General features: G+C 44.1%; 1 protein-coding gene across 1 annotated transcript; it reads left to right on the top strand.

Annotated features, from left to right (window-relative positions):
* The first annotated feature begins 815 nt into the window (after positions 1-815).
* Positions 816-1757, top strand: LOC102395066 (olfactory receptor 2F1-like). Its single transcript, XM_006071923.3, has one exon. The coding sequence runs from the start codon at positions 816-818 to the stop codon at positions 1755-1757; it is 942 nt and encodes a 313-aa protein (XP_006071985.2).
* The last annotated feature ends 17288 nt before the right edge of the window (positions 1758-19045 follow it).

Raw genomic sequence — 19045 nt, 5'->3', positions numbered from 1 at the left:
CTAGTAAACTTGTTCTTCTCCTTCCTAGCACTTAGCACAATTATACTTAATTAATTTTTGTAATTATTAATTTAGTCTGTGTCTCTGATTAAATTATAAGAACCAAAGGAACAGAACTTGTGCTTCTGTATTTCTGTTTCACAGACAGGTGTCTGATGTCTCGCACAGTCCGTGACACACAGCAAGGGGCTTAGAGATACTGATTTAAACTTTATGCAGACTGCTGGGCACAAGAGCTATGTGAGAAACTAGGCAGAGACCCAGACCTGAACCCCAGAGAAAACATAAGGAGGGAATGAGTTCAGACTTTTAGGCATCGACCCCTAGGCGCTCCTCTTGGTCTCAAGAGGCTTCTTTGGCCACCCACACTGGAGACTCTTTCCTTTCTTCCCTGCCTTCCACTTTCCTTCCCTCCTTTTTTGCTTTCCCACCTCCCTTCCCTAGTTTTTCTTTATCTTTTACTTCCTTTTTTCTTTCCTATCACCCTTCCTCCCTTCTCTCCACCACCTTTTCCTCTATCTTTCCTTTTACACTGATCGCTTATATCCTATGTAATTTTAACTGTGTTGGATCCTAGATGTCTAAGGACGACCAGAACAGGGACTTCGTCCTTGAGTCCACCGTGAGAACTCAAATCTTTTCTCTCCCGCCTCATGGCATTGTCCCCTCAGCACCTAGGTTAAGGAACCTGAGGGGAGGTGCCCCACTTCCAGCTCCAGTCCTGGCCCATGGCTTAATCCCAGACTCCTAAAGAGAGACCTTTACTTGCCCTTCCCTGCCTCTGCTCCTCCCTTGGCAGCCTCCCCGCCTGCTCCATGGAGAGGGACAACCTGACCTGGGTGAGTGAGTTTGTCCTACTGGGCCTCTCCGGGGACCGGCAGACCCAGGCTGGGCTGTTTGTCCTGTTCGGGGCCGCCTATCTGCTGACCTTACTGGGCAACGGGCTCATCCTCGTCCTGGTCCAGCTGGACTCCCGCCTCCAGCTGCCCATGTACTTCTTCCTCGGCAACCTCTCTATAGTGGACATCTGCTACACCTCCAGCGGGGTTCCCCAGATGCTGGCGCACTTCCTCCTGGAGAAGAAGACCATCTCCTCCGCCCGATGTGGTACCCAGCACTTCTTCTCGCTGGCCCTCGGGGGCACCGAGTTCCTGCTGCTGGCCGCCATGGGCTATGATCGCTACGTGGCCGTCTGCGACCCCCTGCGCTACGCGGCCGTCATGGGGCCGCGGCTCTGCGCAGGCCTGGCAGGCGTCTCCTGGCTCGTGGGCCTGGCGAACTCAGCGGTGGAGACCGCGGTCACCGTGCGTCTGCCCACCTGTGGGCGCCACGTGCTGAACCACGTGGCCTGTGAGACGCTGGCGCTCGTCAGGTTGGCCTGCGTGGACGTCACCCTCAACCAGGCGGTCATACTGGCATCCAGCGTGGTGGTGCTTTTGGTGCCCTGCTGCCTGGTCACGCTGTCCTACGCCCGCATCGTGGCCGCAGTCTTGCGGATCCGCTCCAGCGGGGGGCGCCGCAAAGCCTTCGGGACCTGCACTTCGCACCTCACCGTGGTCTCCATGTCTTACGGCATGGCCCTGGTTACCTACATGCAGCCCCGCTCCACCGCCTCCGCCGAGCAGGACAAGGTGGTGGTGCTCTTCTACGCAGTGGTGACCCCTATGTTGAATCCGCTCATCTACAGTCTGAGGAACAAGGAGATAAAGGCCGCTCTGACTCAGGTTCTGACAAGGAGCTCTGAATCAAAACGGTAGCCTGGGACCTTGTCATTCAAGGGCTTCGCTCTGAGGACGGTGGGCAGGGCAGCGCGCCTGCCGCCTGCTGTGCGTGTATGTATGTATGTGGGCATGTGAGTGCATGTGTGTGTGTGTATGTGTGTGTGAGGGAGCTGATGGGAGGGGCCACAATCCCGCACCATCGTTTGAAGTCACAAAGAAATGGAATTTTATCTCTGGGCTCTGTTTTTGGTCCCTGACTTAGTCTTTTAAAAATGTGAATTACAACCACTTAGAAATGCATACAGTCCACAGAAAATTATATGGAGGAAAAAAAAAAAGATACACTGATATATATGAATTAGAAAAGAAGACTACATCAAAATCTTGGGCAGTGCACAGAATTTATGCCAAGAAAGTCTATTTCCTAAATTCTACAGCCGCAAGTCTCAGCCTTTCTGAAATCAGTGGGGAAAAAAAAGAGAGGAAAAGTTGTGACTTACAAGATTCACCATGCCCATGGGATCAAACAGGCCTTGGGCCAGAGGTAAAAGGGTCATCATGTGGTCACCAGCGGTCCCACTCAGCTCCAAGGGTGGGGAGTTCACAGGCGGACCTGGAGCCAAAGTTGCCGTAATTATCCGCACATCCATGAGGAACAGGGCTGGCTCCATGTGAGTCAGTGGATATCACACCGCTCATTTTCCTTTCAAACTTGCCATGGTGGCAAGTGGCTGGCCAAAAAGTGAAAAGTTCATAACCGCAAACATCTCTCTACATAATCAGGTCTAAGGATATGCTCTTATGAAAACTGAAGGATGTATTTAGAACTCATGCTTGCCTAAGAATCGTGCACATACCATCAGAGGTAAGTCAGGCTACTTAAGAAAGAAGGGATCACAACTCCCTGTTAGTGATCCTTTCACTCTACTGACACAAAAATTAATGATTGAGCTCAAAACATCCTAGAATATAAAGTGAGACCATGATATTTTATCCAGAAAAATGTTTAAAACTACTTTTAAAAATTAGAATGAAGCATCTCTTACCTAAATATTACAGCTCTCTGGTTTATCTTACCCACAAACAAACAAAATATAAATTGAGAATAATTCAAACTGAGTTTGTTAAGAAAATATCAAAAAATTGAGGAGGAGGAAATGAAGTACCTTTGAAAATTGCTAGTAAAACAATTTTTCAAAATTGAGGTAAAATTCACATCTCATACAATTCAAGATTTTGACCATTTAAAGTGTACAATTCAGTGGCATTTAGTATATTCACAATGTCATGGAACCTCATGCTTACACAGTTCCATAACATCTTCATCACCCCCAAAAGGCACCTCATACCCTTTAAGCAGGACATCATGGGAAATGCTGAACTGGATGAAGCACAAGCTGGAATCAAGGTTGCAGGGAGAAGTATCAATAACCTCAGATATGCAGATGACACCACCCTTATGGCAGAAAGCGAAAAGGAACTAAAGAGTCTTTTGATGAAAGTGAAAGAGGAGAGTGAAAAAGCTGGCTTAAAATTCAACATTCAAAAAACTAAGATCATGGCATCTGGTGCCATCACTTCATGGCAAATAGATGGGGAAACAATGGAAACCGTGACAGACTTTATTTTGGGGGGCTCCAAAATCACTGCAGATGGTGACTGCAGCCATGAAATTAAAAGACACTTGCTCCTTGGAAGAAAAACTGTGACCAACCTAGATAGCATATTCAAAAGCAGAGACATTACTTTGCCAACAAAGGTCTGTCTAGTCAAAGCTATGGTTTTTCTATTAGTCATGTATGGATGTGAGAGTTGGACCCTAAAGAAGGCTGAGCACCAAAGAACTGATGCTTTTGAACTGTGGTGTTGAAGACTCTTGAGAGTCCCCTGGACCACAAGGAGATCAAACCAGTCAATCCTAACAGAAATCAGTCCTGAATATTCTTCAGAAGGACTGATGCTGATGCTGAAGCTTCAATACTTTGGCCACCTGATGAAGAACTGACTCATTGGAAAAGACCCTGATGCTGGGAAACACTGAAGCAAGAGGAGAAGGGGATGACAGAGAATGAGATGATTGGATGGCATCACCGACTCAATGGACATGAATTTGAACAAGCTCCAGAAGTTTGTAATGGACAGGGAAGCCCAGCATGCTGCAGTCCATTGGGTTGAAGAGTCAGACACAAATGAACAACAACTGAGTGACTGAACTGAACTGATTCCTCCCTCCTCCCAGGCTCTTAAAGCCACAAGTCTGTATTCAGTCTTTATGGATTTGCCTGATCTGGACATTTCATATAAATGGAATCATATGATATGTGATCTTTTGTGTCTGGCTTCTTTCACTTAGCATATTATTTTTGAAATCTATCCATATTGTCAAATGTAGCAGAGCCTCATTCCTTTTTATGTCTAAATAATGTTCCCTTGTATGGAAATAGCCACATTTTTTTTTAACCTATTCATCAGGTGATGGACATTTGGGTTTTTTCCTAACTTTGGGCTATTGTGAATAGTACTGCTATAAACTTTCACGTACAAGTTTTTGTTATTAATAGAAAAACCTGTTTTTAATTCTTTTGGGTACATACCCAGGAGTGGAACTGTTGGGTCATTTGGTAATTCTATATTTAACTTTTTGAGCAAATGCCAAACTGCTCTTCACCATAGCCGAACTGTTTTACATTCCCACTAGCGATAAATGAGAGTTCCAATGTCTCTGCTTTCTTGGCAACATTTATGTTCTGTTTGACTGTAGCCATCCCAGTGTGTGTGAAATGACACGCTATTGTGTTTCTAATTTGCATGTCCCTAATGACTAAAGATGTTGAGCATCTTTTCATGTGTGTGTTGGCCATTTGTGTATGTTCTTTAGAGAAGTATCTAGCAAAACTTTCATTTTTAATTTTATTGAAGACCCCCCTTCACTTCCCTTCCTCTCACTCCTTGCTTTAGCCCCTCTCTGCTGCCCTCTCCCCCTAAGACCATGGCCACCAGCCTCCATCCTCCTCTTAATCCCCTCCCTGGTCCTTTCCCCTACCACATATGTGTGTGCTAAGTCGCTTTTGTCGTGTCCAACTCTTTAAGAGCCCATGGATTATAGCCCACCAGGCTCTTCTGTCCATGGGATTCTCCAGGAAAGAATACTGGAGTAGGTTGCCATGCCCTCCTCCAGAGGATCTTCCCAGCCCAGGGATTGAACCCGTATCTCCTGCTGTGGCAGGCGGGTTCTTTACCACTAATGCTAACGCCACCTAAGGAAGCCCCTTTCCCCACCACTCCCACTCCCATCTGAAGCACCCAGCCCTATCCTCTGGGAAAAATTTGTTAACTCTCGTTTTCAGACTCTTCTCATTTTTATATTATCAATTTCTCCCCTCAGATCAACATATTATCTTTTCCTTTCTATATTCCTTCTCAAAGGTCTCTCCCCCAACCAAAGCCTTCACACTTAGACATCTGCCTGCCCTTTACGTGCTGTCTGTGATTTCTACAGCAAAGAAACCTCAAGAGTTTTTCCTGAAAGAATAAACCAAAAACACTTATACTTTGGTATATTTTCTTTTACCCTTATCACAGGTCTATGGAAGCAGCTTTGAGCAGTGTGATATTCTACTACACTTTCAAACATAACCTGCCTACAAAAATGATCATCAAACAGTTGAATGAGAAAATTTTGTGGATGAGGTTTGATAAAAACCCATTAAAAGTTGGAAGCGGTCAACTGATTTTGGTTCTATACTTGTTGAGCTATAATTCATCAAATTATGATATAGTTGGGATAATAATCTACTGACACCTTCTAATCCTAATAATTACAGAGACATTACTTTGCCAACAAAGGTCCATCTAGTCAAGGCTATGGTTTTTCCAGTGGTCATGTATGGATGTGAGAGTTGGACTGTGAAGAAAGCTGAGTGCCAAAGAATTGATGCTTTTGAACTGTGGTGCTGGAGAAGACTCTTGAGAGTCCCTTGGACTGAAAGGAGATCCAACCAGTCCATCCTTAAGGAGATCAGTCCTGGGTGTTCATTAGAAGGACTGATGCTGAAGCTGAAACTCCAGTACTTTGGCCACCTCATGCGAAGAGTTGACTCATTGGAAAAGACTCTGATGCTGGGAGGGTTTGGGGGCAGGAGGAGAAGGGGACGACAGAGGATAAGATGGCTGGATGGCATCACCGCCTCAATGGACATGAATTTGGGTAAACTCCGGGAGTTGGTGATGGACAGGGAGGCCTGGCTTGTTGCAATTCATGGGATTGCAAAAAGTCGGACACGACTGAGTGACTGAACTGAACTGAACTGAATCCTAATAATTAAAACATATCTTTTGTAAATAAAACTTAGTTTCTATTGTCCACAGTTGTAGTACATACATGTAGTTTATCCAAAGAAGATACCAATTCATGAGATTATAAGTTAGAAAAGAGGGGAAAGTGTACAAAATATTTTCCTATTTCCTATTTTCCATTTCCTGCTCCTATTCCATTATTTGAGCTTTAGGACTTTTTTTTTTTCAGCCCTTTAAAGTCTTTTTGGCCCTTCTGAGTCTTTAAAGAGAAACTCAATGTATTTAAAGGACACTTACTATCAGGAGACAAAAACTCTATTATCCTTCAAGAGACCCTTCTGATTAGAGTCATTCTTGAGCTGGTATCACAGAGTGAACTCTGTGAAAACATCAACAGTAAAGTTCTACACTGAGCTCCTAGATAAGACAATGAAATTGTAAGAAATTACAATTCATCTTAAAACTGATGAAATTTTAAGAAACCACTTCTCAATGAATAAATGATGTTCATTCATTCAGTCAGTCCACCAGCTCTATATGCCAGTCTCTGTTCAAACCAGAAAGGGCACAATAAAAAGAAGAAAATACTCTCTCTATCCTTTAAGCAGTTTGTTTGTTAGAAGTCACAAAAGGGGAGTGAAAGAGCTGGGCTTAGTGGAGGCGGTTTTCCAATTCTATCTCCTGGCTTCAGAGAAAGTTGAGAGTCCAGGTATGTGGGCTCCATCCTTCTATTTCACTATGGGGTGGATGTTTCCCTTTTATAGATAAAGTGGAAAGAGGTCAGTTGGTACTTGGCAAACTGGACCACCATTCCACTGATCTGGCCAAACTACACTTCAGTCTGTTTTCCTGCATTCAGTTCAGTCATGTCCAACTGTTTGTGACCCCATGGACTGCAGCACGCCAGGCTTCCCTGTCCATCACAAACTCCCAGAGCTTGCTCAAACTCATGTCCATCGAGTTGGTGATGCCATCCAATCATCTTATCCTCTGTCGTCCCCTTCACCTACCTTCAATCTTTCCCAGGATCAGGGTCTTTTCCAAGGAGTCAGTTCTTCACATCAGGTGGCCAAAGTATTGGAGCTTCAGCACCAGTCCTCTTTCAATGAATATTGAGGACTGATCTCTTTTAGGATGGACTGGTTGGATCTCCTTGAAGTCCAAGGGACTCTCAAGAGTCTTCTCCAACACCACAGTTCAAAAGCATCAGTTCTTTGCCACTCAGCTTTCTTTATGGTCCAAGTCTCATATCCATATATGACCACTGGAAAAACCATAGCCTTGACTAGATGGACTTTTGTTGGCAAAGTAAAGTCTCTGCTTTTTAATATGCTGTCTAGGTTGGTCATAGCTTTTCTTCCAAGGAGCAAGCATCTTTTAATTTCATGGCTGCAGTCACCATCTGCAGTAATTTTGGGGCCCTTTATGGCAGTTCAAAGTTTCCATCTGACTCCCCAGGAGCAGCATCCAAACACCACAGCTTTTCTGATACCCCCTTCCCTATAAATCAAACCTGTCCTACATTTCATTCTATGGTGATGCTGCTCCCCAGTAGTGGCTGTGATACACTCTTGATGCTCCAGATGGTAACATATGTGATGTAACAGGAAGAGCATGGGATTGTGGTCATCAGATTTCAGATTCAGTTCCAGTTTTGCTCCCAACTGGCAGAACAATCCTGAGAAAATCACTTCTGCTTTCTGAGCCTCAGCTTCCTCACTTGTAACCATCGAGGTTGAGATGTGATCCTAAAATTTCCTCCCAGCTTGTATTCTTTTTTGTGACTCTCACTGTGCATTTTACTTTCTTCAGTGGTGAGAATTTCAGGTGCTGTTCTCGGTGCTCATGAACCACATTTGGGGACCATAGCTTGGTTACTTACTGCACTGATGAAAGAAATAGGCTCTGTGGAAAGCCAGGGCTGGGTATTGTGCCAAAGCCAGTTTCTATTTTTGGCATTTTCTACAATGACACTTTCCAGCCACAAAAGGACTGAAAGAAGGAAGTGGGTAGGTTCCAACTCAATAGGAAAGACAGAGGATAACATAAAGCTGCTCTGCCCTCTTCACCCCTATCCAGCCAGAGCCCCATCTTCAAATCCTGTTAGAAAGACTTAGGTTGAATTGTTTTCATTTCCATTTCACTAGATTCTATGGCCCATCCCGCATATCTTTACTACAAATCCTTTTTATTTAGATAATGCCCTAAAGTTATGAGCATTATCTAAATGCTCTGGAGCACCACTGGAGCGAGGGTGAGGAGATACCCCACGTCCGCCACGTGGCATTGGAACAGCACCTGCGCTGTGCTGGAGTGACTTTAAGGAGATATCCCACATCCAAGGGCAAAGAAGAAGTCCCAGCAAGATGGTAGGAGGGGCAAAATCACGTTTAGAATCAAAGCCCATACCTGCCAGAGATGCTCAGAGGGCTCAAACAAACCTTGTGTGCCCACCATGACCCAGAGACCCCACAGAGACTGAAACAGAACTGAGTTTGCGTGTCTCCTGTGGCGGTACGGGTCAGCAGTGGACTGCCGTGGGGGCAAGGGCTCTGGATGCAGCAGACCTCAGTATGGCATAAGCCCTATTGGAGGATGTCACCAATAACCCACCATAGAGCTGCCAGAACGTACACAGGACTGGGAACAGACTCTGGGAGGGTACAAACAGAACCCTGTATGCACCAGGACCCAGGAGAAAGGAGCAGTGACCCCACAAGAAACTGACCCAGACTTGCCCGTGAGTGTCCAGGAGTCTCTGGCAGAGGCGTGGGTCATTGGTGGCCTGCTGCAAGGTTGGGGGCACTGAGTCAGGCAGTGCACGCATGGGACCTTTTGAAGGAGGCAACCATTATCTTCATTACCTCCACCAGAGTTTGGCCTCAGATCAAATAACAGTGGATCACAATCAACTGTGGAAAATTCTGAAAGAGATGGGAATACCAGACCACCTGACCTGCCTCTTGAGAAACCTATATGCAGGTCAGGAAGCAACAGTTAGAACTGGACATGGAACAACAGACTGGTTCCAAATAGGAAAAGGAGGACGTCAAGGCTGTATATTGTCACCCTGCTTATTTAACTTATATGCAGAGTACATCATGAGAAACGCTGGGCTGGAAGAAGCAGAAGCTGGAATCAAGATTGCTGGGAGAAATATCAATAACCTCAGATATGTAGATGACACCACCCTTATGGCAGAAAGTGAAGAGGAACTCAAAAGCCTCTTGATGAAAGTGAAAGAGGAGAGTGAAAAAGTTGGCTTAAAGTTCAACATTCAGAAAACTAAGATCATGGCATCTGGTCCCATCACTTCATGGCAAATAGATGGGGAAACAGTGGAAACAGTGTCAGACTTTGTTTTTTGGGGCTCCAAAATCACTGCAGATGGTGACTGCAGCCATGAAATTAAAAGACGCTTACTCCTTGGAAGGAAAGTTATGACCAACCTAGATAGCATATTCAAAAGCAGAGATATTATTTTGCCAACAAAAGTCTATCTAGTCAAGGCTATGGTTTTTCCAGTGGTCATGTATGGATGTGAGAGTTGGACTGTGAAGAAAGCTGAGTGCTGAAGAATTGATGCTTTTGAACTGTGGTGTTGAATAAGACTCTTGAGAGTCCCTTGGACTGCAAGGACATCCAACCAATCCATCCTAAAGAAGATCAGTTCTGGGTGTTCATTAGAAGGACTAATGCTAAAGCTGAAGCTCCAATACTTTTGCCACCTGATGCAAAGAGTTGACTCATTGCAAAAGACCCTGATGCTGGGAGAGACTGGGGGCAGGAGGAAAAGGGGACGACAGAGGACAAGATGGCTGGATGGCATCACCAACTCGATGGACATGAGTTTGAGTGAACTCCAGGAATTGGTGATGGACAGGGAGGCCTGGCGTGCTGCAATTCATGGGGTCGCAAAGAGTCGGACACAAATGAGCGACTGAACTGAACTGAACTGAGGCAGCATATTAAAAATCAGAGGTATTACTTTGCCAACAAAAGTCCATCTAGTCAAGGCTATGGTTTTTTAGTCATGTATGGATGTGAAAGTTGGACCATAAAGAAGGCTGAGCACGGAAGAATTGATGCTTTTGCATTGTGGTGTTGGAGAAGACTCTTGAGAGTCCCTTGGACTGCAAGGAGATCCAACCAGTCCATCCTAAAGGAAATCAGTCCTCAATATTCATTGGAAGGACTTATGCTGAAACTGAAGCTCCAATCAATACTTTGGCCACCTGATGTGAAGACCTGACTCCTTGGAAAAGACCTTGATGCAGGGAAATATTGAAGGTGGGAGGAGAAGGGGACAACAGAGGATGAGATGGTTGGATGTCATCTCTGACTCAATGGACATGAGTTTGAGTAAACTCTGGGAGTTGATGATGGACAGGGAGGCCTGGTGTGCTGCAGTTCATGTGATCGCAAAGAGTTGGACATGACTTAGCGACTGAACTGAACTGAAGTTATGAAGAGCTTTCTCACATATCATCTCATTTGGCACTAACTAGTTCTTCCATGGAGCTAAGATATTCTAAAACATTTCTTTTGGGTCAGACCTTAGAAGATTAAGGGCTTCCTGGTGCTCAGACAGTAAAGAATCCTCCTGCAATGCAAGAGACCAAGGTTCCATCCCTGTGTCAGGAAGATCCCCTGAGGAAGTGAATGGCTACCCACTCCAGTATTCTTGCCTGGAGAATCCCATGGACAGAGGAGTCCATGGGGTCACAAAGAGTCAGATATGACTGAGTGACAAACACTTTCACTTTAGAAGGCTAAAGCTAAGGGGAGACCCAGCCCACAAAAGGCAAGATGTCCAGGATCACTTTTTAACTGATTCAGTGGGATTTGAGGCATATCATTTTAACTCCCTTGGCCTCAACTTTTTCAAACAAAGAATGAGAAGTTTAGGTCAAAGATTTCTCCTCCTCAAAAACTCTTCTGGGTTTTTATCTCAAAAAACTACATCTTGAGTTTTCAAAAATAAGGTTAAAAGTTCCCACTAAAGCAGTGATTCTCAAACGTGTAATTAAAGTTTTACACTTTAGTTACCAGGAAACAGTAAAGTTACTAACACATGAATGTCTGGTTTTACCCTCCTGAGATTGTCTTAATTACTTTAGAGTGTGGTCTGGGCTTCTGGAGTTCTCAAAGCACCCCAGTGATTCTAAGGTATAGCTGATGTGGAAAGCACTGCTCTGGTTCCTACCATGGGTCCTGTGGGATTTTCATAGGCAAACCCTTTAATCTCGAGTTTTTTCCTTCCCTCTCAAACTTCCCCTCTTCAGTACAGTCACTCAGTCATGTCCAACTCTTTGCGACCCCATGGACTGCAGCACGCCAGGCTTCCCTGTCCATCACCAACTCCCAGAGCTTACTCAAACTCATGTCCATCGAGTTGGTGATGCCATACAACCATTTCATCTTCTGTCATCCCCGTCTCCTCCCACTTTCAATCTTTCCCTTCATCAGGGTCTTTGCCAAAGAGTCAGTTCCTCACATCAGGTGGCCAAAGTATTGGAGTTTCAGCTTCAGCATCAGTCCTTCCAATGAATATTCAGGACTGATCTCCTTTAAGATGGACTGGTTGGATCTCCTTGCAGTCCAAGGGACTCTCAAGAGTCTTCTCCAACACCACAGTTCAAAAGCATCAATTCTTCTGCATTAAGCTTTCTTTATAGTCCAGCTCTCACATCCATACATGACCACTGGAAAAAGCATAGCTTTGACTAGATAGACCTTTGTCTTTTTAACCTTTTTGATAGAGGTTAAAGACCAGCAAAGTAAACAGGGAAGTGTTCCAAGGGCAAACATGTCTTTGCTATGACAGAAGGATTTACACATAACAAAGCTCCAAGGGCTTTACAGGCACTCCCTTACTGACTTCAGTGGGCACTGGCAGTTTCCAAATGTTGTTATTGCAAGTAAGTGGTGTGTGCATTCATCCTTTATTAATCACTTAGTTTAACATTCAAATCAGTGCCAGAGTTTCACCAAGGAAATAGCATAATCACAAAAAGTTGGGACATAATTATAGTTGCTATAATGTTCTACAGTGAGGCCTTGATCTTATCATCCTAGGACTAAGCCTATTTAATCAGTACATTGAGAACCAAATGAGGGATTTTTTTTTCCTGTCACTGACCCAGCCTGGATTACAGGAGAAGCCGGAAAACCACTGGCTCCAGAATGAGTAATAAGGACAAGGGAGAGTTTCAGAACTCAAGTCTTGTGTTTTGGGATCAGATAGTAATCCTCAACACTAGCACTTGAAAACTGTTTTATTCATTTCCCCAACACAAAGTTTTTTATTGTGAAGCATTCATTAGAAATCTTTGTATGCAAAGAAAAGTCAGGAAATGTCCCTGCCTTCAAGAAGCTCAGAGTCTAATGGAGAAAACATACAAGTACTTGCAGTCTTACTTAAAGTCCTTTGTTCAGACCCAGACTGTGAATTCTGATCCTGGACTCTTTAAGCCACCACCTCCTCAGGTAGCCTGACCTGCCTGCTCCATGGGGAGGGACAACCTGACCTGGGTGAGTGAGTTTGTCCTACTGGGCCTCTCCGGGGACCGGCAGACCCAGGCTGGGCTGTTTGTCCTGTTTGGGGCCGCCTATCTGCTGACCTTGCTGGGCAACGGGCTCATCCTCGTCCTGATCCAGCTGGACACACGCCTCCAGCTGCCCATGTACTTCTTCCTCGGCAACCTCTCTATAGTGGACTTCTGCTACACCTCCAGCGGGGTTCCCCAGATGCTGGCGTACTTCCTCCTGGAGAAGACCATCTCCTCTGCCCGATGTGGTACCCAGCACTTCTTCTCCCTGGCCCTGTTGGGGGCGGTTCAATTCAGTTGCTCAGTCGTGTCCAACTCTTTGCAACCCCATGAATCGCAGCATGCCAGGCCTCCCTGTCCATCACCAACTCCCAGAGTCCACCCAAACCCATGTCCATTGAGTTCATGATGCCATCCAACCATCTCATCCTCTGTCGTCTCCTTCTCCTCCTGCCCTCAGTCTTTCCCAGCATCATATAGACTATATAGTGAAGTCGCTCAGTCGTGTCCGACTCTTTGCGACCCCATGGACTGTAGCCTACCAGGCTCCTCTGTCCATGGGATTTTCCAGGCAATAGTCCTGGAGTGGATTGCCATTTCCTTCTCCAGGGGATCTTTCCAACCCAGGGATCGAACCCAGGTCTCCCACATTGTAGACAGACGCTTTACCATCTGAGCCACCAGGGAAGTCCTAGCATCAGGGTCTTTTCAAATGAGTCAGGTCTTTGCATCAGGTGGCCAAAGTATTGGAGTTTCAGCTTCAACATCAGTCCTTCCAATGAACACCCAGGACTCAGGGACTAAGTTCTCACTGCTGACAGCGATGGTCTATGAATGCTATGTGGTCACCCCCCTGCACTGCGGAGCAGCAATCGGTCCAAGGCTGACAGCGGTCTCTTGGCTTGTGGGCCTGGCTAATTTTGTAGTGGAGATGGCAGTCACCATGCACTTGCCCACCTGTGGGCACTGTGTCCTGAACCATGTGGCCTGTGTGGATGTTGCAGTGTTCCCTCCTAGTGTTGAGAGAATCATGGGGCCCTGGACACCATGCAGGACTTGGAGAGAAATATCAATCAGTAAACAGACTTTTGTCAAGCTCCACTGTGTTCAATACACCATGACAGGTGCTGTAGGAGACACACCCAATCTAATATGAAGTACTTCCCCATAACCTGGGGATTATATGAAAAGATAAAAGGTAAATACCAAAAAGAAATTGCAACATAATTCAGTAATGGCAAAGTACAATTAGGCAATATTTGGTTAGCTGCCAAATATGAGATAGACCTTAAAGCCCATGGAATTCACAAAATTCCCTTATGAAGGAAAAAAAAAAACCTAGGTGGCTTGCAAAAGAATTGATGGGGAAGGAAAAATTAAAATGGCCATAGAAAATGGTAGAACTTGGACAGATGAGAGAGTAGAGAGAGAGTTCATTCTTGGCTCAAAGGGAAATGATGCAAGCCAGGTGAGGAGATAGAAAACAACAAGGTCTGTCTGGGAAAGAGTGAACAAACCAGTTTGGATAGAGCAAAGGTTTCATTCTGGGGAGTCAGTGAAGAGGAGGTAAGGCTGGAAAGTGGGGGTGGTGTGCATAGTAGGGCTTTGAAAACAAGGCCATGGAATTTGCATTAGAGGCAGTAGCAAGAGAGCACAGTTTTTGAAGTCAGGAATAGCACACCTAATATATAATATTTTAGGAATTATCCTCTTCTTCTCCACCAGGCATGTTAGACTAATTGAGACAAACTATTCTCTTCTTTTAGTCCAGCAAACTCTCTATTTCATGCCTCACTAGTGGGAGTAAGTGAATCAGCTGTTTATAATTCAACTTCCTTTATTTAGGGCAGACTATAAGATAAGGTTGAAAGACCAAGAATTGGGAAGCTAGGGGACACAGACCAAAAGTTATTTACAATAAAGAGAATTGTTAGAAATAAAAATGAATGATCAGGTCCTGAAGTTGATAATTGAACAGAGGTTATAATGATAGATAAAGCACCTTCTATTTTCCTTTTTTTAATGGAGAAGATAACCATGCCATCTGAGTAACAGCTGAAGATCAAGCAAAAATAAACAGAGCTTACTTGGTGTTTTATTTAAGTGTTAGCTCTGGTGACAACCCTGTTTTTCTGTCTTGGAGTTAGACAACAACCCCCTGGTTAGGTAGGTCCTGCCCGAGTTCGGAGGGATTTGGAGTTTGTTTTTCTAATGTCGGTTCACAAAATGAGTCTGACTCTCACCAAGGCACTAGCCCAGGAAAGCCTTCAATTTCTTTTTTCATGGAGAATAAATCAGTGCATGAACCCCATGAAAACAAAACTCAGGGTCCAAAATGGAAGCCAGATTAAGAGAGCATTTCTGGAATCACTTAGAGACAAGGGAGATAGCAAACATAATATCTCTCTGAACCCACCTGGAAACTTCCAAGACAGAGGGTCCCCTGACTGCAGGACCTCCTGCTCCTTGGACACACACCCAGTCTCTTCTACTCAGAACAAAATCTCCTCCATAGCATTCTCTGCTTTACACACTCAAGACCAGGACCACCACCAGAGAGCAGGGCTTCTTAGTCTGGAACTCACTGACAGGTTTGGGGGTCTATGAGCCCCCAGAATTGTGTGCTAGAGTGGTGTCTCATCCCTTTTTTATCATTTCCTGAGGAAGCCCTGCTGGTGCGTGCCTCTTCCCAGCCAGCCACCCCCCACCAGCTACACACTCACAGGACACCATGGTCTCCCATCCTCACACTTGTCCCAGTTTGTCATGACATGCTCCCCTGAATGACTAGACACTATTCCCAACTCCCCACAGGACTGAAAATTCCATGGGGTAGAAGCTTAATCTGTGATACTCACTACTTTATCCCCAGCTCAGGGCGTTGTCTACAGGTAAGCACCCAAAAAATATTTGTTAACTGATACATTCTCAAAGAATCTGCGGCCACCACAAAAGGTTAACAAATGCCAATTTATGTATTGAGTTTTAACATGTTTTTAAATTTTAGAAAATATGTTTTATAAAAGCTTTAGTAGTAAGCTGTGATATTTGCCACTGATTGATAAGATGGGGGCGATTAGACAAGCTTCCCTGACATTATAGAATTGGACTTGTGTGCATGCTAAGTCACTTTAGTTGTGTCCAACTCTTTGCAACCCCATGCACTGTAGTCCACCAGGCACCTCTGTCTGTGGGATTTTCTAGGCAAAAATACTAGAGTGCATTTCCATTTCCTTCTCCAGGGGATCTTCCTGGCCCAGGGATTGAACTCATGTCTCTCATGTCTCCTGCATTGGTAGGTGGGTTCTTAACCACCATTGGCACCTGGGAAGTCCATAGAATCCAGTTCAGTTCAGTTCAGTTGCTCAGTCGTGTCCGACTCTTTGCGACCCCATGAATCGCAGCACACCAGGCCTCCCTGTCCATCACCAACTCCCGGAGTTCACTGAGACTCACGTCCATCGAGTCAGTGATGTCATCCAGCCATCTCATCCTCTGTCGTCCCCTTCTCCTCCTGCCCCCAATCCCTCCCAGCCATCAGAGTCTTTTCCAATGAGTCAACTCTTTGCATGAGGTGGCCAAAGTACTGGAGCTTCAGCTTTAGCATCATTCCCTCCAAAGAACACCCAGGGCTGATCTCCTTCAGAATGGACTGGTTGGATCTCCTTGCAGTCCAAGGGACTCTCAAGAGTCTTCTCCAACACCACAGTTCAAAAGCATCAATTCTTCAGCGCTCAGCTTTCTTCACAGTCCAACTCTCACATCCATATGTGACCACTGGAAAAACCATAGCCTTGACTAGACAAACCTTTGTTGGCAAAGTAATGTCTGCTTTTGAATATGCTATCTAGGTTGGTCATAACTTTTCTTCCAAGGAGTAAACGTATTTTAATTTCATGGCTGCAGTCACCATCTGCAGTGATTTTGGAGCCCCCAAAAATAAAGTCTGACACTGTTTCCACTGTTTCCCCATGTATTTCCCATGAAGTGATGGGACCAGATGCCATGATCTTCATTTTCTGAATGTTGAGCTTTAAGCCAACTTTTTCCAACTTATCATTTAAAAAAAATTGCCCAAAAAGAACATGTGATCATGGGTCCACCAATCTGATTTCCCATTGATCTAACATGATTTCTAACACTTTTTTTTTAGTCTTTTCAATTTTCAATATAACAGTGTAGCACAGCAACCTTACAAAATAAAATATAAAGTTTAAGGGTAACAGCTATTGTATAGTAACACTCATTATTCCATTATAATCTCATCCTTTCTCCTTTATTTCTTCAAAGGAAAAAAACAGAGAAAAAATAACTTCTAGCTCTTTTCTTACTTCCTTAGCTGATGTCAAAATGCTACTTAAGTAAATTATTCTCTTAGTCACACCCTCTAGTGAACTTGCAGTGGTCTTCTCCAGCATCAGACTTCCTTCTCAGTGATTTCTTATCCACCACAAGTGGCTTTTCTTTATCTCAGTCACACTTAGCATGTTTGCACTGCTTGGCAATTCAAAACATTGAAAAAAAAAGAAAAAAAAATAATAACAGTCAGAGAAGGAGAAAGAAAGCCTGGTCTTTCCTGGTGGCCAGAAAACTCCTTGCCACTCCCTGTTTCCTCTACTATTTTCATACTGATGAAGATACAGAAAATAATTTTTAAAAATAACATTACCTATGCATTATTATAATACTACTAACAAATTATGATGAATACTGTTAATATGTCATATACATATATTACACATTAAATCTTTGCAATTATTCTAAAATTAGTTTTTATTGCTCAGTCACTAAGACATGTCCAATTCTTTGCAATCTCATGTACTGCAGCATGCCAGGCCTTACTGTCCATTGCCAACTCCTGTAGGGGTTTGCTCAAACTCATGTCCATTGAGTCGGTGATGCCATCCAACCATCTCATCCTCTGTCATCCCCTTCTCCTCCTGCCCTCAATCTTTCCCAGCATCAAGGTCTTTTCAAATGAGTCAGCTCTTTGCATCAGGTGGCCAAAGTACTGGAGTTTCACCTTCAACATCAGTCCTTCCAATGAACACCCAGGACTGATTTCCTTTAGGATGAACTGGTTGGATCTCCTTACAGTCCAAGGGACTCTCAAGAGTCTTCTCCAACACCACAGTTCAAAAGCATCAATTCTCCAGTGCTCAGCTTTCTTTATAGTCCAACTCTCACACCCATGGATGACTACTGGAAAAACCATAGCCTTGACTAGTCGGACCTTTGTTGACAAAGTAATATTTCTGCTTTTTAATATGCTGTCTAGGTTGGTCATAACTTTCCTTCCAAGGAGTAAGCATCTTTTAATTTCATGGCTGCAGTCACCATCTGCAGTGATTTTGGAGCCCAAAAAAATAAAGTCTGACACTGTTTCCACTGTTTCTCCATCTATTTGCCATGAAGTGATGGGACTGGGTGCCATGATCTTTGTTTTCTGAATGTTGAGTTTTAAACCAACTTTTTCACTCTCCTCTTTCACTTTCATCAAGAGGCTCTTTAGTTTTTCTTCACTTTCTGCCATAAGGGTGGTGTCATCTGCATATCTCAGGTTATTGATATTTCTCCCGGCAATCTTGGTTCCAGCTTGTGCTTCCTCCAGCCCAGCATTTCTCATGATGTACTCTGCATATAAGTTAAATAAGCAGGGTGGCAATATAGAGCCTTGACATACTCCTTTTCCTATTTGGAACCAGTCTGTTGTTCCATATCCAGTTTTAACTGTTGCTTCCTGACCTGCATATAGGTTTCTCAAGAGGCAGATCAGGTGGTCCGGTATTCCCATCTCTTTCAGAATTTTCCACAGTTTATTGTGATACACACAGTCAAAGGCTTTGGCATAGTCAATAAAGCAGAAATAGATGTTTTTCTGGAACTCTCTTGCTTTTTTGATAACCCAGCAGATGTTGGCAATTTGATCTCTGGTTCCTCTGCCTTTTCTAAAACCAGCTTGAACATTTGGAAGTTCATGGTTCACGTATTCATGGTTCATAGTTCATGCTGAAGCCTGGCTTGGAGAATTTTGAGCATTACTTTACTAGCGTGTGAGATGAATGCAATTGTGCGGTAGTTTGAGCATTCTTTGGCATTTCCTTTCTGAATGCAGGGTAAAAATATTAGTGGAAACTGTTAACAGTTTTGATATTGTACTATAGCTGCATAAGATGTCATCACTGGAGAAAGCTGGCTGAATAGTACATAGGATTCTACTCTTTTTGTAACTTTCTGTGAGTCTATAATTATTTCAAAATAAAGATGCTTTTAAAAATTAATATTATAATCAAGAATAAAGTAAGATAAAAACATTGAGGGTGGGGGAGTGTTTGCCATTCACATCAAATAATAGAGCTAGTTTTGCTAAGATATAAAGAGTTCTTACAAACCAATAAGAAAAAAGCTAGAACTTCCCTGGTGGTCCAGTGGTTAACAGTCCGCCTATATTGCAGGGGACATGAGTTCAATCCCTGG

This window comes from Bubalus bubalis, chromosome 8 (assembly GCF_019923935.1).
Source record: "Bubalus bubalis isolate 160015118507 breed Murrah chromosome 8, NDDB_SH_1, whole genome shotgun sequence".
Classification (NCBI taxonomy): domain Eukaryota; kingdom Metazoa; phylum Chordata; class Mammalia; order Artiodactyla; family Bovidae; genus Bubalus; species Bubalus bubalis.
Note: the sequence above shows the minus strand (reverse complement) of the source record. Positions and strands in the feature narration are given on the sequence as shown.